Source organism: Annulohypoxylon maeteangense (genome assembly GCF_022496945.1).
Source record: "Annulohypoxylon maeteangense strain CBS 123835 unplaced genomic scaffold GGS22scaffold_8, whole genome shotgun sequence".
NCBI classification, from domain to species: Eukaryota; Fungi; Ascomycota; class Sordariomycetes; order Xylariales; family Hypoxylaceae; genus Annulohypoxylon; species Annulohypoxylon maeteangense.
In genome coordinates, this window is record NW_025953255.1 from 1,471,856 (window position 1) to 1,497,771 (window position 25,916).

The 25,916-nt window shown below is 47.2% G+C and overlaps 7 protein-coding genes across 7 annotated transcripts; 2 read left to right on the plus strand and 5 right to left on the minus strand.

Annotated features, from left to right (window-relative positions):
- Positions 1-9,613: 9,613 nt before the first annotated feature.
- Positions 9,614-10,026, minus strand: GGS22DRAFT_200275 (uncharacterized protein; the record flags this gene model as incomplete). The annotated part of the gene is made up of 1 exon (XM_047966412.1): positions 9,614-10,026. The coding sequence occupies exon 1, from the start codon at positions 9,977-9,979 to the stop codon at positions 9,614-9,616; it is 366 nt and encodes a 121-aa protein (XP_047819206.1). The 5' UTR covers positions 9,980-10,026.
- A 1,163-nt stretch (positions 10,027-11,189) lies between these two features.
- Positions 11,190-12,577, minus strand: GGS22DRAFT_142926 (HSP20-like chaperone). The gene is made up of 4 exons (XM_047958778.1): positions 12,339-12,577; positions 11,772-12,176; positions 11,617-11,634; positions 11,190-11,525 (listed from the first exon to the last, which is right to left on the minus strand). The coding sequence occupies exons 1-4, from the start codon at positions 12,358-12,360 to the stop codon at positions 11,350-11,352; spliced, it is 621 nt and encodes a 206-aa protein (XP_047819207.1). The 5' UTR covers positions 12,361-12,577; the 3' UTR covers positions 11,190-11,349.
- An 847-nt stretch (positions 12,578-13,424) lies between these two features.
- Positions 13,425-14,830, plus strand: GGS22DRAFT_142953 (uncharacterized protein). Its single transcript, XM_047958779.1, has 2 exons — positions 13,425-13,737; positions 13,893-14,830. The coding sequence occupies exons 1-2, from the start codon at positions 13,690-13,692 to the stop codon at positions 14,541-14,543; spliced, it is 699 nt and encodes a 232-aa protein (XP_047819208.1). The 5' UTR covers positions 13,425-13,689; the 3' UTR covers positions 14,544-14,830.
- On the minus strand, positions 14,774-16,727 carry GGS22DRAFT_142957 (uncharacterized protein). The gene is made up of 2 exons (XM_047958780.1): positions 15,699-16,727; positions 14,774-15,642 (listed from the first exon to the last, which is right to left on the minus strand). Exons 1-2 carry the CDS (start codon positions 16,513-16,515, stop codon positions 15,005-15,007), a joined length of 1,455 nt encoding a protein of 484 aa, XP_047819209.1. The 5' UTR covers positions 16,516-16,727; the 3' UTR covers positions 14,774-15,004.
- Positions 16,728-17,068: 341 nt separating this feature from the next.
- On the minus strand, positions 17,069-18,307 carry GGS22DRAFT_188666 (iron permease FTR1; the record flags this gene model as incomplete). The annotated part of the gene is made up of 4 exons (XM_047964744.1): positions 17,069-17,335; positions 17,387-17,585; positions 17,635-18,080; positions 18,149-18,307. 4 exons carry the CDS (start codon positions 18,305-18,307, stop codon positions 17,069-17,071), a joined length of 1,071 nt encoding a protein of 356 aa, XP_047819210.1.
- Positions 18,308-20,405: 2,098 nt separating this feature from the next.
- Positions 20,406-22,615, plus strand: GGS22DRAFT_179888 (multicopper oxidase; the record flags this gene model as incomplete). Its single annotated transcript, XM_047963716.1, has 6 exons — positions 20,406-20,759; positions 20,812-21,315; positions 21,392-21,612; positions 21,672-22,078; positions 22,143-22,317; positions 22,378-22,615. The coding sequence occupies 6 exons, from the start codon at positions 20,406-20,408 to the stop codon at positions 22,613-22,615; spliced, it is 1,899 nt and encodes a 632-aa protein (XP_047819211.1).
- An 816-nt stretch (positions 22,616-23,431) lies between these two features.
- On the minus strand, positions 23,432-25,681 carry GGS22DRAFT_163564 (ATP synthase beta chain mitochondrial precursor). Its single transcript, XM_047961386.1, has 7 exons — positions 25,568-25,681; positions 25,327-25,474; positions 25,219-25,240; positions 25,051-25,136; positions 24,952-24,994; positions 24,340-24,894; positions 23,432-24,281 (listed from the first exon to the last, which is right to left on the minus strand). Exons 1-7 carry the CDS (start codon positions 25,576-25,578, stop codon positions 23,590-23,592), a joined length of 1,557 nt encoding a protein of 518 aa, XP_047819212.1. The 5' UTR covers positions 25,579-25,681; the 3' UTR covers positions 23,432-23,589.
- Between the last annotated feature and the right edge of the window lie 235 nt (positions 25,682-25,916).

The following is a 25,916-nucleotide window of genomic DNA, read 5'->3' on the forward strand; positions in this document are numbered from 1 at the left end:
CGCTGCTACTGCTACTGCTTGCTGCTGCGCGAGCTGGGCACATGCTGGGCAACCCGGGCAGGCAATGAGAGAGAAAAATTATAATAATGCCAAACCGCGGGATTGCCCATGCATGGCCCCATTGAACAAGGTCCATGGGTCCCGTCGAAAAGCGATGACGATCAGGGTTCAACACATCTCCACTTTGGACTGCCCAGCACTGTCTTATCCGACTGCCGCGGCCGGGTCTATCTCCCGTCCTATGAATGGCTTAGGTCCGTGTCCTGGTTACAAGGTCTGTGTCCGTGTGTGTGTAAGGGTAAAAGGGTTAGGGGTACGTATCTGGTAACTGGTTCCCAGGTTACAGTTACCGTACCATAGTAAGCTCCGTAACGCGTTCACGGTTCTGGGAAGCTTAGAAAGCTTGGGGAAAAGACTGGGGGTTGCATTCTACCAGCTGGCAATGTAGATTTCGAAGCCGGAGGTTAATATGATAATATGCTGATATGGTACTGTTGTACCGCGTAGCAACCTCAGTCTGGTTGATTACTGGAAAGTAAAGTAATATACTACACACATACTACACACAATAACGAAACTCCCCAATACAGCAGGATGCAAAATCCCTTGGCTCCCGTCGATACAACAGCAATCACAACGTTGTATGTAATAAGGATGGTGTTGAAGACGGACAGGTGCCGAAACTCGCAGTTTAATTCATATCCTAAACGACCTAAACGACCCAAACGGCTACGGGGTTAAATTGTGCACACTTTGGGATCCTAGCTTGCCGAGCTATTCGTTTCGTCCTCGGTTGTTGGCCGTTATTTGAGAGATTAGTGCCGTCGTGGGGACGATCCGTCACGATCCGTCACAAATAGTTTCTTACTATTCTACGTTACGCACATGACACCGCCTAATAATCGCTGTTAATGACGACAGAGGCGTTCCTTCGATTGGTCCTCGGCCAGCCAGTTCACCTCGGGCCACCTGGTGCACGACTTAAAATGGGGGGAAAGGTTCCCAACGCCCGTTCCGCTGGCTTGCATTGATTGCTTCATTTACACATGGGATACTTCCAAGAATTCAATAATAGCCAATGTATTTCCTTCCATCTGTGCCCCTCTAATTTTTTTTTCCCTAATTATTTTTTATTTTCCTTTTTTGAATTTTTTATTTTGCTTTCCCCTTTTTGTGCCGTCCGAGCGTCCATTGCATCGTCCCGCCGCCGCCGCTTCGGCTTTTTTGGAAAAAGCAGCGACGGCACCAGCACGGTCCCTCGTCTCTCGGGATTCGAAAATCAAGAAAAAAAGTTTCAACTTAATGCGAATTGTTCACGATGGTTGGTTGGTTGAGCGGACGTAAGGCAATAGTTTACCATTGCGTTGCGTTGCTTTTTAGGCTTGCTTCCGCGACCAGAGAGCTCCCTGAATATTGATGACGATGACGACTATGCGACTAGGCTGGCTGGCTGGTCGTATAGGTAATTACAATTTCTCGCAACTGGCTTCCCTTTGCGCCACGGTGGCCGTCAGCAGGGCTTTCGCCGGGCTGAGCAATGGGCGACTGGCGATGACAGCAACGGACATTGTCTAACGGTTAGTTGATCCAGTTCGTCCAACGGGGAGACAGAGAGGTCGAAGGTGAGTTGGCTGACCGCAACAATCTCGTTGTGTCAACCAATACCGGCATTTCTCCTGACCGCCTACCATACATATGTACGCTGTAGTATGTAAAAAAGCGCGCGCTCGTATAGGTGGGATTTTGCGGTCCAACCGTTTCCAGATTACACACACTAAAATGTATTTTCGGCGTTTGATTTTCTACCTCCCTGTCTGCCTGTCTCCCTGTGTATGTGCGTAAGAAATTCCCAGAATCCCCAGAAGGTAAGCAAGGTCCCGTAATCATGGCCCATGGGGGAGACCGTTTATCGATCTTAATCCTGACTCAGACGCAACACAACGTCGGATTTGACACCGCCCGTAGGATGCTTGGATGCTTTAGAATCATGTACAAATGTGTACGCATACTGCGTGTGTGTCACTGCGCGCAAATGTGTGTAATCTGTGTAATCTGAGGTTGTGTATGTGTTTGTGTTTGTGTCTCGTTCGTTCTATATCCGTGGCAGAAAAGGATCGTAATCTGATCCATCGAAGTACCGCTTACTCTATTTCCTATTCCTACTACAACACCATACGACCAACGTAATTCGGGCTTTGATTGCGCATTTCGTGCTTACAAAGGAGATTACCTGCTCGACGCGGGGATAATGTTTGTTATCATTTCGCGATCATGATGTCGAGCTTCCTCTTTTCATGATGATATCCGGTCCTGGATGGTTTTGTAGTTTCGGTGTTGAAGATTGCGCGCGCACACAATTGAACAGATTGTTACATGGGGTTCTAGCGACCTCCTAGCAACCTCCTATCAAGGGCAAGAGGTAAACGTATAATCGGGACAGTGCCTCGATAGGCAGTCAACATATGCATATTGTACGTAGGCGGTGTCGTACGTATTGTATTGTATGGATTGTACACATCTGCGAATAGCTACTAGGCACGCATAGTAGTGGACAGAACTGGGATGAGCTGGGTTGAATAGGGTACTAAGGCATGTAGCTGAGGTGGATATGTCCTACCGGTTCGACCGATTCGACTTATAGGGATCCCTTTACCAAAGTGCAGGTAACAAACACACAAACCCAAGTCAACAGGGTTGCATCGACATTGTTCTAGAAAGAAAGAGTGATCGCTCCGGATCCACGTTGACCGCCTCGTATTGCAGCTGTCGGTACCCATTAGGGGAAAATCTGGAGTTTCTATTGCTCACATCTCTTATGTCGCCATATCGCCATGTCGCTCCAGAATTCCGAAACGAGCTCCCAACAATTGTACCTACGTATTCTGGTATTTTAGTATTCTAGTACATATTTTGGTATTAAGTAGCATTTTAGCCACCCCCAGATTCTACATATGGTACCTGATATCGGTGATCCTAAAAGTCTAGACAAGACGGCATCAACCGTACCGTGACTAAAGCTATCCAGAAACAGCTTAGTTAAGATATCTAGATTCTAGGATACTACTAGTTATGCTACGGTATTATCATAGAAAGCCTAGAAGTTTTTTTACTTGAAAAAACTTGTAGATCTTGGCCGAAATCAAGATTCTCATATGACTTTTACAAGTTTGTACCTTTCCGCGTCGAAAGTACGCGACCGGCGCGAGGATTCGTGGAAATGGTTGCCGAGCATTTGGCCGAGGATAGCGAATAGGATGCGGCAAAGCGAATGTTAGTTTCCGAGGCTTTTTGATATATCTCTTCGGCTCGCTACCTTTTTAGTCGCGTCATGGAATAACCGAAGCTATTGGCCAAACTCGATATTATTGGCGATTAATATGAGCCATTCACTGTGCTACAATAGTATGCGTCATGTCATGAACATTGAACGCTTGAACACAAACGCGAGACAGGAGAAGGGTTAGACGGGAGACGGGAGAAGGAAGTTGTCGCAGCCCTTCAACCCTTCGACCATTAAAACCCGCACACACCCGATCCTTCGTCATCAGAAGCCACGCTGCCGCCTGCGCACTGCCATCTTGATTCACGAGGGAATCTTAAGGGAATATGTACATATTAGATGCCTTCCGGTGTAACGCTAATCATGAGGCACTTATGATACATACTTCAAGGTTGGATGCGGCGCGGGCGATCAACTTACAAATCATATCTTATTAAGATTGAGTGGTTACGGTGGCAACATGCCAGAGCCTTCGTTGCTTCGGTACATTCAGATGACTCTTAAAAAACTGCCCATGTGAACTCGTCTCTGCCCCGGATATATCACTTTTATAGCGAATAGGCTCGTCTCTGTTGCCTAATGCGATCAACCGAGAGGTATTGGGTGTATCGAATGTATTGGACGTAGGTATTAGGTATCTGCCTAGATATCAATCAACCCTTAAGGCTACCTACCAACACTTTCCATCGTGGGCAAAGCGGCAAAGGCAAAAGAAGAACCTGTTATGGTCAGAGGGATCAGGGTAATCAAATCATCATATATCCAACTATGGAAGTTGATTATTAGGGCTATGCCGCCAAGCTAACAATAGATAAGCCCTACAAGCGAATGGCCCCCTTCTTCGATGACTTCGCATCTTCGACCGTTGTCTCACATCTCGAAGGATTCCCATATGGCTATCCTTGACCTAGTTCAGTAGGTGGTGACTCGCAGGCTTATGATTCCTTCAGGCCCTGAAATAGAGTTATTATTAATATCACAGCCCTGGAGATTCGCGGTACCCTGCCATGCCACACGTTTTTTTAGCTACTGGGTCCCCAATCCCCCAACCCCACGAAGACGATGAGGAGGAATGATGGGGGTAAGCGACGATAACCCCACGCCGGAGTTTCTGTGCAACCCCCAATGCCATGTAGATGTATCGTAGGTAGATATTGTACCTACTTAGGTACCTACCTAGAGGGTGACAAGGTGACAAGGTGACAGTTAGGTAGTAATCATCTTACCTTAGTCAGAAGGAGTACCGGATTTAGTAGCCCGGAAAGTGATATCGTGAATACCGAGATATCGCGGAAGAATCAAGGGGAATTCTCGATTTCTTTCCATCGAGAAAAGAGCTTGTCATCGTGTTGAGGCCGCACACACTTCCGGATTCATCGGACTCTTCATGAGATTAAGCATTACCGCATTAGCAGCAGCTCAACACTTTACGATATGTACGAAAGTGCCGACGCAGCAGTGAAACGACTACGTCATTGTTTCTGTTTCCTTGGCCAATATACCACAATCCACCGGCCTTGATTGCGCAGGTGTCTTAATTGTCATGTGGGAGAGATTTCAGAAATCGGCCCTTACGACAAGGATCCGTAAGTAGCCGACGATGGCAAAGTCAAGCATGCTACAGAACCTACATAGCACTTAGATGAGAAAGAATAGAGGCATTTCAGAATCCCATCCCCATCTGCTTCGTGGCACAATACTCCGCAAGTCCGATGTAGCGCTCGCCAGTGTTCGCGAAGGCAGGTAACAGATTTGTGACCTCGCTTCTCGTAATGAATTCGCCACGATATTTTACCATGTAGCTATAGCAATAGATTAGAGTTAAGTATTCCCCAGATTCTCTTCAAGTCCCGAAGAAGCTTCTCCAACATTAGATTAGGATTTACGACATTTCTACTTATTAGTCTGGGGAAAAGTCTTGGAGTTCTCGTCGTGTCACATCAGCTTCGAGGAGGCAGAGTACGACGACACGGTACTCATTTTTTTCTCTTCTCTTCCTCTCTTTTTCTCTTCGTCGTAGTAGTAGCCACGTCTCCAATATTGCTACTCTACGCGAAAACGGTTTAATGAGATGGGATTCTGTTATCGGATTCGAAGGAAGTCAATACCGACCGGCACAATTCGTTCGGGAGAAAACAAGGTGGATGGCATTAAAGATGGCAATATTTACCGCAATGCGGCTTTTGAGAACCGGTTGAGAACATTCCCCTTATCTTCATCCCAACTATTCGGCGCACGGCCGGCATCGAAATATTGCACGTTGATCGTGTTAGATCGTACACCACCTTCGCTACGACGGCTACCTAAGCTGCGTAGCCCTAAAGGCTTAGATAGCAGACTCTTGAAGCGTCGCCAATCTGAGAGTCGATCTCAGCCCCGTTCTCTGGTCTTTCACACCCTCGCAGCTCTGGCAGCTTAAAAACGATCTACGCCAAGCTTCGACGCAAACTAAGTCTAGCCGAATCACATCTCGTGATATAGCATGCCCTTACCTGTTATATGTCCTGAGACCGCCTGGATTGGTCTTTATTACCAAAGTCTAGATTTTCGCGACGATACATCGTCCAAACAGGTAGCATAGAAGCACATTCCAGAGTGGGCGATAATAACGATCAAATCTGGTATGGGAGGGTGTAATATTTGTTGCTCCCCTCTCATCGCGATCATCGCCAGGGTATCGCTCGCTAGTCACTTCTTTCGAACCGACGGCTCCTCGTTTCGACTTTCAATTTTCTGACAGAAAAAAACAGGAGGGAAAGAAACAAAGAAAGAACTAGAAAAATTATCCTGTGTGCACTACGACCTGCGACTCGGAGGAAAAGCATATAGTGGAAGCGTTGCAGGATGCATTGGAACGTCCCCGCAGCGCCTCTAAAGGCATTGAAGCCCAATTGTCGTCAAGAACAGGGGCGTTCGCTGTCCACGGCCCCCCTGTTCCACAGCGCACGGTCGACTGTTGTCGTGGGCGCCTCTCAGACTCGCTCCGCGGACCTTGCTGCAGATTTTCATATGCGCTCTCATACGTAGGATATCTACCTCAAACCCAAGGCGGAAATCATATTTACAGCTACATACCTACTTACCGATCCATGAATGGTTGACCGCCTGCGCTTCGTACGGGCGCTATGGCGCTTCTGACGCAGCAGCACCTGCGCTCTTATATCATTGTTCATGATGTCTCATGATTTAAACCCGGTAACCGCTGCAGTCGGGACTAACGTGGCACGCCGTCCGCTGCCACGATGGCTTCAAGCGCTGGCCCTCATTTGCGCAGACGCATGCGAAAGCCCTTTTTCCTTTCGTCGTAGCAGTCGGCCGTATGCGACGCAACTAAATCAATCACACTCTTCGGAAAACGCGTTCGCTCACCTGCCCTGTGCTCGAAGGCGACATGTGGAAGGTAAGTAAACCCGTAAGGTAAGTAAACCTGTAAGCCAAGTAGGCACGTAGGTAGCCATTGACCAATGAACCCGTCCAGCAAATCGCGAGTGCGCCGAGTCCGGAGAACATCGCTGAAGATATCGATATCGGTAGACCGGTTGTGATAGATTACAAGTGATGAAGTAATGGCAACAAGTTGCGCCGCTATCACATCTCGGAATTCGAACATCCCGGTGATGAAGGCGGTCCCCCCCCCCCCTTCTTCCACCCAATACCAATTCCAACTTTATGCTTATATGCTCGGGTCCGACATATGCGAGTAATGACCTCGATGCGCGATCTCGTTGGCTAGAGATGCTAGATGCTAACCTACCTGGTGTGTCTTAACTCCGAGAGTGTGATGTGATGTGACGAGGGCTTGCTAAGGTCCGGCACATGACCGTCAAGGCCACCCATACCCCTTGCGGACCGCCGAGCCGCAGACGCATTATCGCGCTTCTCCACTCGAGGCCGACTTTCTTTCCGCATGTGGCTGCTGGGTGGAATCATTATCAACATTAGTATCGGTTATTATAGCGATGGTTATTCAGGATTGGTCTACTGGAGGTACAGTACTTACTTACCTTACAACCTTGAGATCGCTCGAGTAGGGCTTGTTAAGCTTAGATTACGTGATGACTGATGACGAGTTAAACCTAAAGGGAACGTTACGCGCTTAGATTTTCACAGGGTTCGGATTATCGTGATATAACCTCCTTGCATTATTACGACGATGTGATAAGGAAGCTGACTGTGATAGCCCAATGCTAACCTTCAGCCTTGCATCCCCTAGCTAGCCAATGGAGATCTTACTTGGTAGCCGTGCCTTGTGGATTGTTCAATAGTCTGATATATACGTGCTGGGTTAAATGGAATAGTAGAATATTTGTCAATCTCATCCCATGGCTCAGACGAGGTGGCATGTGGGATGCTCACCTTACGGTACCGGTACCTTAATATGTCAAGCATTGATAATGACAGGGGTATTCGAGTTGGAAATGTCATCTGAAAAATAGACTGCTATTATATAACCCCTGAATTATGTGATGCCCCTCCTCTAGACATCACGAGTCGCGTCTCATCACAAACCTTGAGCCAACTTTCCTAAGTCAGCTACAGGATGGCGTGAACAGCATGTCGCTTATACTAATATCTAAGTTGGTGAAGACTATCGCGACCCTTGATCTGGTAAGATTGAGACATTCGCCAAGATCTATTTTAAGTATGTGAATAGCTAACAGTATGAAGGTTTAAACACTTGCCCATGCCGTGTCGCCAAGGGTAAGAGCGCGTGTGCAGTTTATCCTCATTGAAGCGGGTTACGACTACATCCTTCACGGGGCCAATGTATTCAGGATTGAGTAGCTGACCTAGAACTATTTCAGAATGATATCGCAATGAAATCATATGATGCTCAGGGTACAGATCGAGCTGGCCGACCAACCCTCCAAGCTACGTGATGTCTCTAGCCTATCCAAGTTCCAAGGTTCCTTCAAACCCCCGACGAAATCAGGGATTCACACCAAGCTTATTACTCTTCTGTTAGTTAGCCCATCTTCACAAGAAGTGTAGAACAAGGAAACCAGTGATTCTATCCAGACCGTATCGACGACTATTCGTCCATCCTATTCCAGTATCACCATCAAGTGATAATTAGATAGTTAGACGTTGAAACTAGCAATAGTAACTCTTGGGTTTGACTCTCCACTGATCAAATCTAGGCCTCAGACGTGATATCAATGTCGCATTGTACAGCATATCTCACCGAGCAGTTGAATTATTCGTTAGTATCTCAAGTTCTGTAGTAATTAGATACTAAGAATGAGATATGAATCCTTTCCCCACAGGAAGGGTACATGTGTGCCTTGAAGGTTGATGTGATTTCATCCATGGTCAGGTTAAGTCTGTAACCCTCCTGAGTGCATACTGCCTTCTATCTTTTGATAAATCGTCAGCATTTGTAAAAGCTAGAATATGGTTCAAAGAGAGTAGAGCACCGTGGACTAGGACGGATCTACTAAGTTGAGTGAGTCATATCAAAGAGAGCTGTGGACTTGAGTCAACTCAGGAGATGTGAGTAAGACATAGAAAGTCAAATGGCGTAGTAATGAAGAAAATCGATATAGAACCCATCAAAAACAACCCACACTGGCTTATAATATACCTAGGTAGGCACTACCTACTTGCTTCATCATCGTCTAGGCAAGCGCCTCCCTTATGGATTCACTCTAGGTAGTTCTTCTAGTCAAATTCATACTCCTAAGGCTGCCTGGGTACCTTTCACGGGACAGATAGGTATTGTTTCATTACACTCGATTTCTTTGAGGTAACCAATCCAGGTATGACAATTATCAATAACAATCTCGATTGTTGACTTTATTTGGACATGAACTAGATCTTAAGTCCACGTGCTCACCATCACCCTGGTTACTCCCAAAGCCGCATCAACTTCAAGGTCGAGATAAATTAGTTTGTCATAGGTAGCTATTCACAAGTTTCTCGTCATAATCAGATGCATTCTATTAAGCAGCCATTCCGACTCTAGCGACATGACCCCTTATTCTCCTTTATATGTGGACTGAGTAACTTGCCCTAGCTTCCCAGCAACCTCTATTTGACTGGAAATGTGCACTATCGTAGCAAATGTATTAGGTTAGGAACAAACAATTTATCGACATTTTTTTCTAACTTCCTTATAATCCCCTTTTATATCCCCCGAGCCTACAAGTTCTTGAGTTGAAACCAGCAAAATGGCAACCCTCCTTAGCCTCAACGAATGCTTGCCAGATTCTGAGCCACATGCCCCGTGGTTTCTAAGTAAAACCGATTCTGTTCCCACGCAACATGATCTATAGAAAGGCTCTGTGATCGCAGTCATCTTTGGACTTCCCGATGATGGGAAAAGGGATCCGTCTACTTCCCGCCGGTACTGGCTCCTTGGTTCAATGTAGTAGGAGGTCTATATGTTGAAGAGTAATGATGCTGACTATCCTGCACCTGCCCCTGAGCTTGACGCTGTGCCTGGTAGTTCTGGCCGAAGAGATGAACCGGTGGGGCATAATAAGTCTCCTCAGGCGGCCAAGCCGTCAGGAATGCCCCATCTCGCGAGGCTTTGGCAGCATCTGCTGCTGTCCAAGTGTAGGACTGGGAAGAAGAACTCGATGATGAGGCAGAAACCTGATTCTGCTGCTGTGGCCGAACCGGGTATGAGACCGGAGCCGAGATGGCGGTGTTGACCCGTGGGCGGGTTTGCTTCTTTGTCTTTGTTGCGTGGGGCATTGTGATTGCAGTGATTGCCTAGTTCTACTTGTTTGATCAAGTTTGAGGAGAAGTGACAGTTAAATCTGCACAGCACAGGAGCTCAGGTGAAAGAAGAGGTGATTTCAAATTTGTCGAGGTAGAGCGTAAACAGTGATTTATATAAAAACCGTCTTAAGAGGACTATGCTGTGGGATTTGCGGAATCTTGAGTAGAGAGGAAAAGGTGAGAAGATGGGAAAGCTTTATACTTCGGGGACGTGACTAGTGAGTATCATAATACTGGGACAAAGCAAAATGCTCTTTCCATATAAATATAGAGTTTTCCTCTAGGTGCAAACTACCTGAGCAAGCACGCGATGTGGAAAGAACCACACCTACGAACCCAGTAGTTACTTCCGTCGTGTTGCAAAACTGTGATTCACGGGAGAGGGATCCGATAGACTGGTTCCTCCTTCCGTTTTACAGCACCTCCCTTGTTACAATCATTGAAGCGATCCACTTACCTGGAGTGACATCTCATAAATCTTGCAGACTATATTCTATGTCCGTTGGTCTCAATATCCAATGTGGCTGAGCGAGTACCGGATCTCGCAGCTTCAAGTGCAACACCCGATCTCTTGAATCAAATATACGGGACACGCGTATTGTGGGAGGACAGAGCCTCGCATATTGACAGCAGTCCCGGCTTGGGTGAATCAACGCTAGAAGCCGGACGGCATCCGCGGGAGGGAGCTAGAAATAGAAACATAGCGTGGAATAGGAGTGAAAATGGGAAAAGGGAACATCAGAGAGACAGGTACACGTAAATATTGAACTTAGATTGACCAACCGTATGGCCAGACATTTCATCTTGTTCGGAATCCAGGCCAAATACTGACAACGAACACCGCTGTCGCACTAACTAGAGACTCGCAGTTCCGGGGGGTTCGGACGCGGCCAATCACGAATGGTATGGGGAATTGCGGCTGTCCTGCTTGCCGAAGTTCAAGACACTCGCCATGAACGAGAGGATCTTGGTGACCAATGATCGAATTATGTGGGACAGAATGGATTTGTGTAGCCCAATACATGAGCTCGATATGTGGATGTGGGCTCCATCCTCAATGTGATGCTGTTGAACTCGAATAACTTCCCGATATCATCATGCAGAAGACGCTGCTTGATTACTTAATAAAATTCATCGGATTCCAGCTTCACTACCTGGTAACCTAACCTCATAGCTTCCCAATAGCTCGCCGGCTTCCGAAACATCTCATGAGCATTTACCACCTGTTGATCCTACTCTATGCGCACTAGGGCGTCTTTTCCCGGACCTAAGAGGACAAATGGATCTTGCACCATGCAACCGCGGAAGGGTTGATGCTTTGCAGCTCATAGGTAGAGACTGTTTTACGCAGCGGCCTTGGTCGTTTCCTCCACCTTAGCGTCCTCCTTAACGTCTTCTTGTCCTTCAAGAGCTGGCATGTCGCCATCGTCATCGGAATCTTCTTCGTCATCCTCGCCGCCGATGGGCATGTCACCGCCACCAAGCTTGGAGAAGTCGATGCCACTAAAGTCGCCACCGCCTGGTTTAATATGTTAGCTTCGTTGCTACAAGCTTTCATCTGACTACTTTGCGGAATTGTCGCATCAAGTGGCGAAAAATTAGTTACGTACCCATGCCTGGCATGCCACCTGTTAAAGCAATGAATGTTAGCTGGAACACGTCTTAAGATAAAATGCGTCTTCGGTGTAGAGTGGAAAACCCCTCGTGGGTCAAAAAAAGTGCGCAAAAGGAGCAGTGTGGGGGGAGGAGGGGGGATTTCACATACCCATGCCGCCAGCACCACCACCAAATTGCGAGAAGTCATCTTCAGGGGCCTCGTTCTGTTCATCCTCGTCGACCCACTTGTCGAAGTCAGTCTTGAGGAACTGCACTTTCTTAGACTCCTTGAGGAGTCGTGGCCAATACTCGTCGTTGAGCTCCTTCTTGCGCAGTTTTAGTTCAACATTGCGGGCAGTGTGGTGAGTCTTGCTCTCTGCGGGGTCGATCTCAGCGTAGAAGGTAAGTTCAAGGTGGTAAGTTCGCTTAAGAGTGTCGGAGTGGCCGGTGAAGGTGAGGCTTGTGGGCTGAAGATCAAGCTTCAGGTTCTCCTTGGGGATGTCAGGAACCGAGATGGTTAGGTAGATGAAGTTCTTCTCCGGGTCGGTGTTGGAGGAGCGCTGAGCCCATAGAACTATAAGGGAAAAAATTGTTAGCTTAAATGTGCCTAAGTACCTAGGTAGCTTAAGAGAGAGTAAATGAGACCAACAGCTTGCCTATTAGGCGCTGTAGTATCGCACTATTCATCTACTGCTAGACTGAATATAACGCTGATGGAAAATGGATGTAAACTTACCTTCGGGAGTAACCTGCGACATGTTGATAGTGGTGAAATGAACGCTTGCGTGTGTGTTAGGTACTGGTGTTAATAAGTGTAAGTTGATGAACTGCGATGGGATATAGTCGCAGCTTTGGACAGCGTTATAAGAAGGTTAACAAGCACAACCGTATTCGGCGGTATTCCCTTTTTTTCCGAATTGGTGAGAAGAAAATGGAAGAAGAGCGGTGGAATGAAAATCGCAAAAATATGAGGCTGTTCCAAAAGCTTAATGATGCACCCCTCCGTCGAATATCGAACCAGCACGAAAGCGGCGGAAGCAGCAGGGCTGGATTTGCATGGGGGGTAGTTGCCTAGACCATTTAAATATTTTATAGATCGTTCACACTGTAAAGGTAAGCCCAATCGGGAATAGTTTATGGGGTCTATTTGCTTTTTGTATCCCCAGGAATGAGCTGGAAGCAGGTGGGGGTCTTCAATTACCGCATACTTCGATAATATCGTATCTCGTATCCTTAACATTTACAGAAACTTCTCCGATAACTTCGTTGTATGTCGCTCTTTGAAGAACAACGACGTAGAAGAAAAATAGCAAACACCGAGATGACTGCATAGAACATTGAAACGGAGGTTTAGAAGCCTTGCATAGGTTCCAATCCCTTGGTTCTACCTGCATGTCTAATATTGAAGTTGCATTGATCGATACAATCTTATGCAAGTAATACAAACTGAGGTATACAAGGCAACCTTCATATGATGGACTTCCAGGAGCTATCTCTGAATTCGGCATATGATGAATGCTTCCATATGCATGCTCTCATACACGTACCTGACAGCTTAGGTGTCATTATCGTACCTACGTAAGTACCTATCTAGTGTTGTGTCATGTACGAACCAAGTTACGTTGATATTGATTTTGAAGAGTGATGTTTTGGTATTGATATTCACATATATAGCAGTATCAATAAATGAATATATCTTATATAATTATTTGGAGATAGCTTTCCTTACATAATAAAACGAGGGCTTAATTAGTGGATCAACTTATTAGCACGGTGCCGAATACCTTCTAGCACTTAGCGGGGTTAATCTGTTCCTGAATTTTGTCAGCCTAGGATCCGTTTTAGACCAACGTCATTAGATCGCATTAACCTGCATACCCAACTATCCGTCTATCAAGATCCACAACTCCTTACCTACCTTAATCATCCTAATCACACTCTCCTAATTACGAATCTACGAACCTATCCAGCTCCTCGAATTATTCTGCCAGATCCTCCATCCGACGCCTCTCGGCAGGAGTTGCCCCGTCGAGCTGATCGCGACCGTTTCCATCTCCGTTCCCATCAACCAAGCTCCTGTTCCCAATATGGAGGGTCTCAAAGCACTCTTCGTAAAACCAGATCCCAATGCTCAGGTCAGCCCATCCCCGTATACACCGTACCTATACACCATACCTATACACCATATCCATATACCCATCTCCCATCCGCAATCCCCTTCTCCCCACGTACGGCGTGTAAACAAGCTATGACCTCTCCGAAACATACTTACGCGCGGCCCCCCAAACAGATGCGAAAATGCAACGCCCTAATCCGGTCCAACATCCGCAAGCTCGACCGCGACATCAGCCAAGTGAAGCAAGTGGAGACGAAGACGAAGAACCTGATCATCGCCGCGGACCGGCGGGGGCAGCGCAACCCGGCACAGGCGCGGCAGGCGCAGCGGGAGGCGCGCGACTTCGCCAAGGAGCTGATCCGCGCGCGGCGGACGTCGAGCCGGCTGGTCACGTCCAAGGCGCAGCTGAGCTCCGTGCAGATGCAGGTCAACGAGGCCTTCGCGGTGCGCAAGATCGAGGGCAGCATCCGCGCCAGCGTCGGCGTCATGAAGGACGTCAACACCCTCATCAAACTCCCCCAGCTCGCCGGCACCATGCGCGAGCTTAGCGTCGAGCTCATGAAGGCTGGTGTTATTGAGGAGATGGTCGGTGAGAGCCTCCCTGTCGACGATGATATGCTCGAAGATGACTTGGACGAGGCGGAGGGCGAGGTCGATAAGGTGCTTGGTGAGATTCTTAAGGGTAAGATGGAGAAGGCGGGCCCGACGCCTGTGCCGCTGCCTGAGCAACCCCAGGAACAGCCCGTGGCGCTGGACGAGGAGGAAGAGGACCAGGAGGCGATGATGGATCAGATGAGGAACAGGCTGGAGGCTCTGAGGAGCTAGTTGATCGAACGGGTTGTTTTGATTCTAGATCTTCAGGGAAGTTGTCTAGTTATTGCTCGTATCGGCGTTGGGGAGTAGCATTCCCGGATCACGATCATCATCATTGTTTTTATTGTTATCATCATTATTGTTGGTTGGGTAGGATTTTTAGTTTTTCAAGCAAGACAGACGGCTAAAGAAGCTCACGTATATACAAATTACGACACTACTGGATTAATGTCATTTCGAAATAGACTTCACGCATAAACTGGTTCCTGGGGATTCTGATATATCTTATGTATATCCATATATGTATTTACATATAGCCGTCAATCTAAGTGCTTTATGGATGGCGATTGATGGGATGATAGATCTGTGGCTGATCTTCCTAGAATGATGAAATAGGATAAACCCTCTCGGCCTTACCTAATCCTATATCGTGCTTTGATGTTCCTGCATCTATAAATGACGAAGTCTTCCGCTTACCTCAAACTCCATTTTGGAGTCGTGGACGGAATGTTGTCTTGTGCTTGATCTTCTGCTGTCCAATCCCAACTTGACGCGGTGAACACGTCCTTGGCAAACTTCTCCGCACCTAATGCATTCTCGAAGCGGAGGCGTTGATCCCCTGCCAGTGACCGTGTAAAGTGGAACGGCTTTGATTCAGCCGGTGTCTTGCTCTCGCCCTCAGAAGGTAACCAGGCGACCGACTGACGGTTGGCCTTCCAAAGGGTTCTATTGATTGGGATGGAATTAGCTGATAGCAGGCCATGTATGAAGTCCAATATAGACAAAATCCTTGTCCGAAGCCCGCAATTGGTGTGGTTTTTGTCAATCTGATAACTCGGACATTGCCTTAGGGTAGAGATGACGGTCTCTATCTGCAGTAGCGAAGTATCTGCGATAGAGTCGAGAGACGCGGGCGAGAAGTCGACGAGGAACATGAGATTCTTATTCGTCAGAAATTTGAATATTTCGCCCAGTTGATATGAGTCACAAGCAGCACTTGAATCGTAGCCCAGTTTGCACTGGCGCGTACGTGACGTATATAACTTGATAAAATGCCTCTGGACCGAAGCAATCGTATTCAAGATACACTGTCGCCGATACTGTAGCTCCTCTGGATCGAGTTAATATGCACAAAATACAGGGAGAAGTAGGATTTCAATGACTTACGCTCGAGGCCATCCTGTAAGTACCACCACGTAGCATCCGATGCCTCATCATCTTCGGCGAACGGGCTCCACCGACAAGAACCATTCATAATGATTTCCTTTGTAGCTGCTTGAAGTCTAGTAGGTTGACCCAATAGCCATGATACAAGGATCTTCTGGCGTAGGATGTCTTCGTTATTACGACTCATGACAGAAACCTCATCTTTCAGAGGCTTGCGATTGGTCACAGGCCATTTGAACTTTAGGCCACCAACGAGACACTTTGACACTACAGGTGCACAGTCGAAGCGGTCGGCAAGGACAGCCAGCGTAGTCACAAACGACATCGTGATCTGTTTTGTGGCTACTTCCTTTCCATGGAGTATCCGTAGAAGGTCAGAGAACGCGCCCTCACGATGTGCATATTGTGTAGCTTGATCATCGTCGCGGATTTCGATCCAGGGGAGCTCCTTGACTTCGGCAGTTTCGGGCTTTATGTTTCTCAACTTAAGAGAAGCAAAAGCACTCGATATGTCCTTGGCCTCCTTGAAGCGGCTGTCGGCAAGAAGCCTTTCAAAGTACTTCGACTGACTTTTGAGTACCTTGAGGCTGACACGAAAAGCTAATCGGGCTTTCCTCTTGGGCGCGAGCTGCGGTTCTCGAAGTGATAATTTCGATTGGGCAACTCGTGTAGACCGGATCGTGTCTTTAGAATTTTCGAAAATCACATCTAGAACCAAGTCTCCATTTTCTACGATCTTGGTAACTTCAGGGAGCAGCTTCTTCGGAGAGTTGGGATGTAGCGGTTCGCTGTCCGGGGCAGAGCTCGAGTCGCCCATTTGGCTTGTCTCCGGTGTGAGGCAATACCCAAAAGATGCGGAGATCCGGAGTGGTCATCAGTCCTAAAACTTGACGTAATTCCCAGGCTCTTTCAAGAACACCTAGCCAAAGCAACGCAATGTCGCAATAAATATTAGGATTTAACTTGAAATTTATATAGATGAAGCGTGTCGATAACTACTGTGACTAAGCCTAGATAGCTGAAGGCGGGTGAAGTCTTGGCATAGAGAAGTGGCGTTTCGCACCACCAAAAATCGGAGTTCGGCAAATGTGGAGAACTTTAAGCCCCGTCATCATCATTTATGATCTCTCATTCTTGGCATAACTATCTACTAGGTGCCTAGTATTAACGTACATCATTTTCATTACTTCTTCAATATTCTTTTCTCAGGGTAAAAACTTTCGTATGTAATTCTTAATCTTGAAGAAAACCCTTGATATTTCAACGATTAACGATCATCGAAACTTTTGATTCCCAGGGCTATCCATTGCCCCGGCAGCCCAGTCAGCAACTCGCAGCACATAAATCTAGAAAATGCGTCATCAACCTCCCTAAGCAATTTCCCTATCGGGCATGCTTCTCACCTGGGTAGGTTCGCTGGGTTTCTCGACTGGCTCCGCAGAGCCTGCCTTTGCTTTCAAGAAAGGCCAGTGTCCCTTGACTTCCTTATATCTCATGGCGGCGAAAGCGACCATGATAGCGATCCAGTACATGTTATATGAGATGACTGAGCCATATGTTGCCGAATTCGTCCATCCGAGGATGGCGTTGAATATTCCCCAACCTCCTTCGCCGCCATTAAATTCTGGGCTGCAGCACTACAAAAAGAATTAGCCGTTGAACCACAACAAATGGTAGTGGTTACCTACGTTTACGTGCCAAACACTCTTGTCGATATCATAAGATCCTGGACCAGTTCCTAGCTCGGCAGCATCTCCACCAATTATGTTGTTCCACTTCTGGTTTTCAAAATACCAGACAGCACGAGAGAAAAGGCCGGCGCCTACTAGATATAGTAGGCATGTGGAAGCAATCAGGAAGTATTGCAATTTTGCTCCAGCTCCTCCTCTGCTACAAGTTAGCAGGATGCAACGATAGTGTCGCGGAAAAAACTCACTTGTATAGTATGTATCCCACGATGAATCCGGCGGCTAGTCCAACTACTACAGGAAGAGGGACGGCAGTTGCTGGCGCGGAGAATGAAACTCCAGCAACAAAGACAATAGCCTCAATGCCTTCTCTCAAGACAGTAATGAATGGAAGGACAAACATAGCATATTTCTCGGCGAAGCGCTTTAGCCAACCATTGCGGTTACCATTAGTTAATAAGGGGGCTTCGACAGCTTTGGCTAGCTTAACGCGCCACTTCTCCTGCATTTTTCCAACTCGAAGGAGAGCTGCGCCCACGATACTGATAATAACAGAAGCGATAAGCGCAAATGCTCCTTCATAATTGTATTCATTGGTTACCCAATTATCCTTGCCTAGAGTGTAGAAGGCGCCGATCAAGCCGCCAGCTACAACAAGACAAAGAAAGAATCCGAAGCCGACGCCAAGCCATACCTAGAAATTCAACTGTTAATTCCTCTACATCTATTACCGGGGATAAGAGCGAGACGCTGTAATCTTACCTGCTTGACGAGCGCTTTGTATACGTTTGTGTCTCGGTTGGGGCCATCGAGAGTTTGCTTTAGAAAAGCTAACAAGACGGAAACGATAATTACCGTTTCGAGACTTTCTCGAAAGACGACGAGAAATACGGGAACGGCGAAGACATTATCTCCCGCCATCGTGAAGATGAAGATACCTTCGATTCTCTCAAGATCAGGCTACTGAGGGAGGTTTTAGGAAAACGTTCTATTATGGGTGTATGACCCGTGGGTGTATGACCCGCGAGGGATCGCGAGGGAAATAGCGAATTATCTGTTGATCTGATAAGTGGGATCAGATAATCTCGAGTGGGGCATCAGCGTCAAGGATGCCTCGCTTATAATTGAACTTTGGAAAATGATATTGGATGAACTTGGAAGGGGGGTAGTGTTGGGAAGAATTAACCGCCGATTACGGGCAGACGAAATGACCTAGAAGATCTGGAACATCTGATAGAAAGACGATTTATTTCAGCTTTTCCCACGTTCGATCCGAGCAGCTGAGACTAGCTCAGCTCGTACTCCGTCAAAAATTCGTGTGGCTGTCCAAAGCGCGGGACTACCTGTGCTAGGGCACCAAAAGAAGTATAACAGAAGGAATGCAAGATCGCATAGGATCAGCACCGAAGTGCTAGAGAGATGGTCCGATTAATGAAGAAAATCGAATGCTCCATTTTGGGAATCCTTGTGGTACCAGTCGATTTGATTCAAATTGGTTGATCAGTTGTTCGACTCGCCCAACGTCGCACTTTCCCTATGGATGTTAGTTTCACCAAGGGATTTAAGCAGGGTAATGGTAGCCCGGTAGGGTCCAGGGCCTGGGGTAATTTTGACTCCGATACAAGCCTTTGCCAATCCAACCGGTTGCTACCCTAAGTACCTAGCTGCTTCTGACACCGATTGGCTTTTATCTTTTGCGGGGGTAAACATGTGCATAAAAGCTTGGGTACCTCCTAAGAAAGGTTAAGCTCTTAAGTTACGGAGATATACGTCAGGTTGGGAATATCAAGGTTTGCTACGTCCCTAGGCAAGTACGGCAAGCAGTGCGTGCTCTCATCGACGAAGCTTCTAAACGAAGCTTCTAATTTTTTAAGATTCAGCCCGAGTCAGATGTTATTCGTTTGTTCCTTCCTCTTCGAGTTACTAATCCGTTCGCTTTCTTTGTTAATTGGCTATAATCTGATGCTAGGTAACTACACGGAAGAAGCACGGGTCACCCCACGCCGCTGCCACTAACCCTAAGAAATCTTATCAGATCATAGTACCTACGCAGCTGATGTTTTATTGAACTTACCAATTACATTTACACCGAGACCACTACATGGATACTTTATATATTCGGACATGGTAGAGCTTCTCGAACTGCCCAATGAGAATAAAAATTTCAGAGACCGGTACGAGATGTACAGCGGTTTGATTATTGTTGCTATTTTTTTGTTTTCTCTTTTCTGTCACAAACAGAAATGGGACTGAAGGATGTCATTGGTGAGAGATCATTAGGGATCATTAGGTAACCCACCAACCTCCCTTCTTCTACCTAGCATGAGTATAACAATCATTCTCTATCTAGGGTCAATGATATAATCTCGACTGGCCTAGATCTTGAATTACTCAGGAAAGCATTGATAAAAATGTCTCTTACGTCGTAGCGTGTACACTAAACATGGTGTTATACGATGGCGTTGTTCGAAAGATTCAGCCGAGTTACGCCGTTTTCGCTTGAGGTAAAAATCCAGAGTCCGTCTTTAGGCGGCCTGAGCTTCACTTGTCTCTCCACCCTGCCACTTTTCCGCAAAGAGCACCAGATTAATCAAAAAAAGTGTGAGTACTCGACATGGGGTCGATGCCACGGTACATCCTAGCTGTTGCATTGGGCTGATTGATAAGATTACCTGGAATCTATTAATTCGCCCCCTGGCATTCATACATAGTCGGTAAGAATTAGGGCCTACATGTATGTGGCCTAGGTCTTTTGCGGATGGTCCCATCGCCTACCTAGTAGGTAAGCAAGTCAAGCTTGAATTCAGCATAGGCAAAAGTACAACTCCGAATCTTGTCCATGCGCCATCTAGGCCGGTTTCAATAGTACAGCTGATTATATTCAACACGATAATCGGATCAGCTTAGGGTATTTACTTACTCGCGGGTATTCTTACTTCAAGCTTCGACCATTTTGTCACTCCTCACTTACAACTCATTTGCCTACCATCCATCACCCTCGAGGCGGGGTGGCTTCACAATGTCCTCTCTATTCAGGCGTCTCGTCTTGCCCGTAGCTTGGACTGCTACTATTCTGGGCTTCTCAAGTGCTAAGACTGTTACATATGACTTCAACATAGAATGGGTCACGTCAAACCCTGATGGCGCATTTAACAGACCAACTATTGGTATCAACGGTCAATGGCCAATTCCTGCTATTGTCGCTGATATCGGCGACAATGTTGTGGTCACTGCGAAAAATAGCCTCGGAAATCAAACCACTTCTCTCCATTTTCATGGCTTATTCATGAATGGTACAACGCAGATGGACGGACCATCTCAGGTCTCACAATGCGCCATCGCACCGGGCTCAAGTTTCATATATAACTTCACCGTATGAATTCGTGTTTTAATAAGCCAATCACTGAAGCTAATTGTTTGATCAGATAAACCAACCCGGAACATACTGGTATCACTCGCATACCAATGGACAATATCCTGATGGACTTAGAGGACCTTTAATTATCCACGATCCAAACTCTCCTTTTCTGAACACATCCTATATACAAGAAAATGAAAGAGTTTTGACCGTGTCGGACTGGTATCATGACCAGATGACGGATCTTCTTCCTGGATTTATCGACAAGAGTAACCCTACAGGAGCCGAACCAGTCCCAAATGCAGCTTTGTGGAATGACACGCAAAACTTGCAAGTTGCCGTCCAGCCTAACACGACTTATCTCTTCCGCGTCATCAATGTAGGAGCTTTTGCTGGCCAGTACATCTGGTTCGAAGGCCATAACATGACCATTATTGAAGTTGATGGCGTTTACCATCAGCCCGCGGTGGCTGACATGATATACCTCTCCGCTGCCCAGCGTTGTAGTTTCTTGATTACGACTAAAGCCGAGACATCAACCAATTACGCATTTGTCGCAAGCATGGATACGGTAAGTTTACCTTTGATCTAATGTATTTCTACACGATGGTTATTTGGATACTAATGCGTTTGTTGCTATATAATAGACTTTATTCGACACTCTACCGGCCGACCTGAACTATAACGTTACGGGATGGCTTGTATATGATAAAGCCCAGTCCTTGCCAGACCCTGCAACCGTGGATGAGTTGAATAATTTCGACGATATTACTCTGGTTCCATATGACAACCTGACTCGCTTCGGCGAACCCGATCAGACAGTCGAGCTTGATGTGATCATGGACAACTTGGGAGATGGCGCCAACTAGTAAGTTTTCTCTTTGCACATTATTTACAGGCTATGTACTTATTTGTATTTCCTCGCAGTGCCTTCTTCAACAATATCACGTACAAGTCGCCGAAAGTACCTACTCTCTACACAGCCTTGTCTGCCGGAGACTTGGCTACCGACCCTACTGTGTACGGTTCCTACACGCACTCCTTCGTGCTCGAGAAAGGTCAAATCGTCCAGATCACCGTGAACAATCTAGACACTGGACGTCATCCGTTCCATCTTCACGGGCATCACTTCCAGGCGTTATATCGCTCTGATGAAGACGCCGGGACATATGAGGATGCCAAGATCACGGAAGCTGACTACCCCGAAATTCCCATGCGCCGCGACACGATGGTGCTATACCCTACCGGTTTTATCGTGTTGCGCTTCAGGGCTGACAATCCTGGTGTCTGGCTCTTCCACTGCCATATTGAATGGCATGTCGCATCCGGTCTTAGTACGTACACTCCTATCCCCCTTTAGACCTCCAACCGGCGATTTTCTAACTTTAAACACTACAGTCGCAACCTTTGTTGAAGCGCCCCTCGACCTACAGAAGAACCTTACGATCCCGCAAGGCCACCTAGATGCCTGCGCCTCCCAGAACATCCCCACAGCCGGTAACGCGGCTGGAAACACGGTCAACTTCCTCGACCTCACTGGGGAGCCTAAATCTCCGGACCCGCTACCTGAAGGGTAAGCCAATCTATACTATATGTTTTCCTTTCTTGATTTATATGTTAACCAAACCTGCAGATTTACGACTCGCGGCAAGGTCGCCTTAGCATTTAGCGCCCTTTGCGGTATTTTGGGCGTGATAACCGTGGCGTGGTACGGTCTCGCGCCGGACGCCGCAGCGCCCCTGTGGGTTGAACAGCACGCCTCGGAGACGCAGACAGTGGACTCGGGCGTCAGGTCGTCGGAGGGGACGCCGACGGAGCCTGAGGTCGTTACCGTTACTGCCGTAGCCGGGGGAGCGCATAGCAAGGCGTGAGGGGAGGCGCACGGCGCGGAGCGGGATAAAAGGGACGGATGATACCATGGACGACTATCCAGCGTGATATAATGGATCTGGGAGGATGAATGTGCGGTTGAAAATTTATTTGCGATATTTATACCATTTTACGTTTCGAGGCGTGATCGAACCTAGTGGAGTGCGACGAGTATCTAGCGAGATGGGGGCACTGTTATGAATGAGATTTATCTATGAAACTATGTCGTCGCTGTTGAATATAATTGCCCCTTGCATCTATGTGCCTATTGCGACTAGCTTATGTGCAACGCCAACTACCTACCTACTCTGAGTCCCAGCGGTTGTTTGCATCCTGACATGTTACGCCGAAATCATATAGTTTCGAACTAAACACCAAATGGAAAATAACTCCTAGTATAATATTTATTTTCAGGTACCTTCATAGTGATTCATCAAAGCGAAGCTAAAGAAGACGCAGGTAATACATGTTATGAAGAGGAGCGTTGCTAATATAGGGATATAATATGGATGAATACGATGGATTAATGCTGGCTGGTCAGTAAATTTGTGTAAACGTTTTAGTTGTAAATGTTATCGTAACATTCAGATGTCCTGTTACGTGTCTTGCTTGAGATGTTGCCGTTCATCCTGACTACAGGTGACGTTTCTGTTGGGAATTTCCTGAGTATACGCGCTGGAGAGGAAACGACCCTTACATCCAGTTTCGTTATGACATACCATTACTCGGGTTCATGTAGACTACGGATTATAAATACGCTTATCTCTTACCTGATAGGTGGTATCAAATCACGAAGATACGCAAAAGACCAGTTGACGTTTAGGAAATTAGGGTGGATTTTTGAGGTATACAGCTCACACAGGAACTTGATTGAGCCAAGGGAAATCATCAGACCGCACTGCTCCTTTTCTAGATATACACAGGTCACTACCTATTTTTCGGCAGCGTCTATTTAATAGCAGTCCATATTATCCCCCTACGACTTCTCCAGTTCCGCCAAGATCTTCTCACCCTTCGCCTTAGCTGACGCAAAGTCGCCAACCATGTAGAAGGCACCTTCGGGGAGGTCATCACCCTCACCAGCCAAGATGGCCTTGAAGGAGGCGATGGTGGCCTTAAGGTCGACTAGCTGACCCTCGATACCAGTGAAAACCTGGGCAACCGTGAAAGGCTGGCTCAAGAAACGCTGGATCTTTCGGGCACGCTCGACGGTAAGCTTGTCAGCTTCCGACAATTCGTCCATACCCAAAATAGCGATGATATCTTGGAGAGACTTGTACTCCTGGAGGATTTGTTGGACACGGGTGGCGGTGTCGTAGTGGTCCTGACCAACGACACGAGGGTCAAGCATACGGGACTTAGAGTCGAGAGGGTCGACAGCGGGGTAGATACCCAACTCAGAGATACCACGGGACAACACAGTGGTGGCGTCCAAATGGGCGAAGGTAGTGGCAGGGGCAGGATCAGTCAAATCGTCAGCAGGGACGTAGACAGCCTGGACAGAGGTAATGGAACCCTTGGTAGTGGTGGTAATTCGTTCTTGCATACCACCCATATCAATGGCGAGGGTAGGTTGGTAACCGACGGCAGAGGGGATACGACCTAGCAGGGCAGACACCTCAGAACCGGCTTGGGTGAATCGGAAAATGTTGTCGATGAAGAGAAGCACTATAGACAATTAATAAATTTTCATTAGTCGCATACAGGGATCATTGATCATTCTTACCATCCTGGCCTTCTTGGTCACGGAAGTACTCAGCAATCGTTAGACCAGTAAGGGCAACACGGGCACGAGCTCCGGGAGGCTCGTTCATCTGACCGAACACAAGGGCGACCTTGGACTCGCCATCGAGTTGAATGACGGAGGTCTCTTGCATTTCGTGGTACAAATCGTTACCCTCACGGGTTCGCTCGCCGACACCGGTGAAGACAGAGTAACCACCGTGGGCCTTGGCGATGTTGTTGATAAGCTCCTGAATGAACACAGTCTTACCGACACCAGCACCACCGAAGAGACCAATCTTTCCACCACGAGCATAGGGAGCCAAAAGATCGACAACCTTGATACCAGTAACCAAAATCTCTGCAGAGGTAGATTGCTCAATGAACTCTGGGGGGTCGGCGTGGATAGGAAGGAACTTGTCGGTCTTGATGGGGCCACGCTCGTCGATCGGGTCACCAGTGACGTTTATGATACGGCCGAGAGTGGCGGGGCCGACGGGAATTGTGATGGGAGCGCCAGTGTCGGTGGCCTTGGCGCCTCGGGTAAGACCCTCGGTACCTATGAAAATGTGAGTTGATATTCGCGCGCGAATTTTTTTCTAATGCGACGACCTACCATCCATGGCAATGCAACGGACGACATTTTCACCCAGATGTTGCTGTTTTATATTAGAAATAATTTTAACCTATATAACGGTGGGGAGGTTAAGCTTACAGAGACTTCGAGGACAAGCTTTTGGCCGTTATTGGTTGTCTCCAAAGCGTTTAGAATGGCAGGGAGTTTCGCAGTGTCGAACTTGACTATTAAAAAGAGTTAGGTTAATATAACCAGCTCTAAATGTAGTTGGAAAGCTCATTAATAGCAATTGAGGCCTTTACTAACCATCGACGACGGCACCGATGACCTGTTGACATATCCCATTAGCTCCGTTCCGATTCCGTTTCCCGTTGTCCGACAAAGCTTTGCTAGCCGCGGCTTGCGCCAACTCACCTGGTAAATCTTGCCATCACCTGCACTGGATGTGCTCGCTAACCGACTGCTAAGAGGAAATCTGAATGCAGAAGTAGCAGGCTTTAATGCGCGCCTCGTGGGTGCGGCGAAGGCCGGCCGGGCAGCTCTCGCGAAGGAGGAGAGGCCGCTAAGTCGGGGTAAAAAATCCTTGATCAGCTCAATTGATCCCAATTGACAACGAGAAAGGTCGAAAAAAGTTGATTAACTTATATAAACTTACCTCTTGAACATCTTGAAAGATGACCTAAGAGCGATAAAGAATGGATGGAGTGGAGGAGGTGATGAGTCTGGGGTGGAGGAAATAATTTGAAGCAAAGGTCGAGGTGAAAATGGCGCTGGCGGTCATTTGGTCCGGATGAACCTGCACCAGTGAGGGAAGCTCCACTAGTGTTCTAGTATATTCACGTGATCTATCACATGATCTTACGAAACTACCCGAACGCTACCCCACTAAGTTTAAGCTCTACGATTTGCAGCACGTCCGCACAATCTGATAACGAAATATTCTAATGTTCCCAGGTTGTTATAAAGTTCACAGATCAAAATAATTGGCAAATCAGATTAATGAA

Coding starts and splice junctions, on each gene's coding strand:
- GGS22DRAFT_142926 (XM_047958778.1), bottom strand. CDS start 12,360: ATGTCGCAGGTTACTCCCGAAG. Junction 12,177..12,338: donor GTCGCAGGTTACTCCCGAAG/GTAAGTTTACAT, acceptor TTTCCCTTATAG/TTCTATGGGCTCAGCGCTCC.
- GGS22DRAFT_142953 (XM_047958779.1), top strand. CDS start 13,690: ATGGAGGGTCTCAAAGCACTCTTCGTAAAACCAGATCCCAATGCTCAG. Junction 13,738..13,892: donor AACCAGATCCCAATGCTCAG/GTCAGCCCATCC, acceptor CCCCCCAAACAG/ATGCGAAAATGCAACGCCCT.
- GGS22DRAFT_142957 (XM_047958780.1), bottom strand. CDS start 16,515: ATGGGCGACTCGAGCTCTGCCCCGGACAGCGAACCGCTACATCCCAAC. Junction 15,643..15,698: donor CTTACAGGATGGCCTCGAGC/GTAAGTCATTGA, acceptor AACTCGATCCAG/AGGAGCTACAGTATCGGCGA.
- GGS22DRAFT_163564 (XM_047961386.1), bottom strand. Junction 25,241..25,326: donor GTGATGGCAAGATTTACCAG/GTGAGTTGGCGC, acceptor ATATGTCAACAG/GTCATCGGTGCCGTCGTCGA. Junction 24,282..24,339: donor TGACCAAGAAGGCCAGGATG/GTAAGAATGATC, acceptor AATTGTCTATAG/TGCTTCTCTTCATCGACAAC.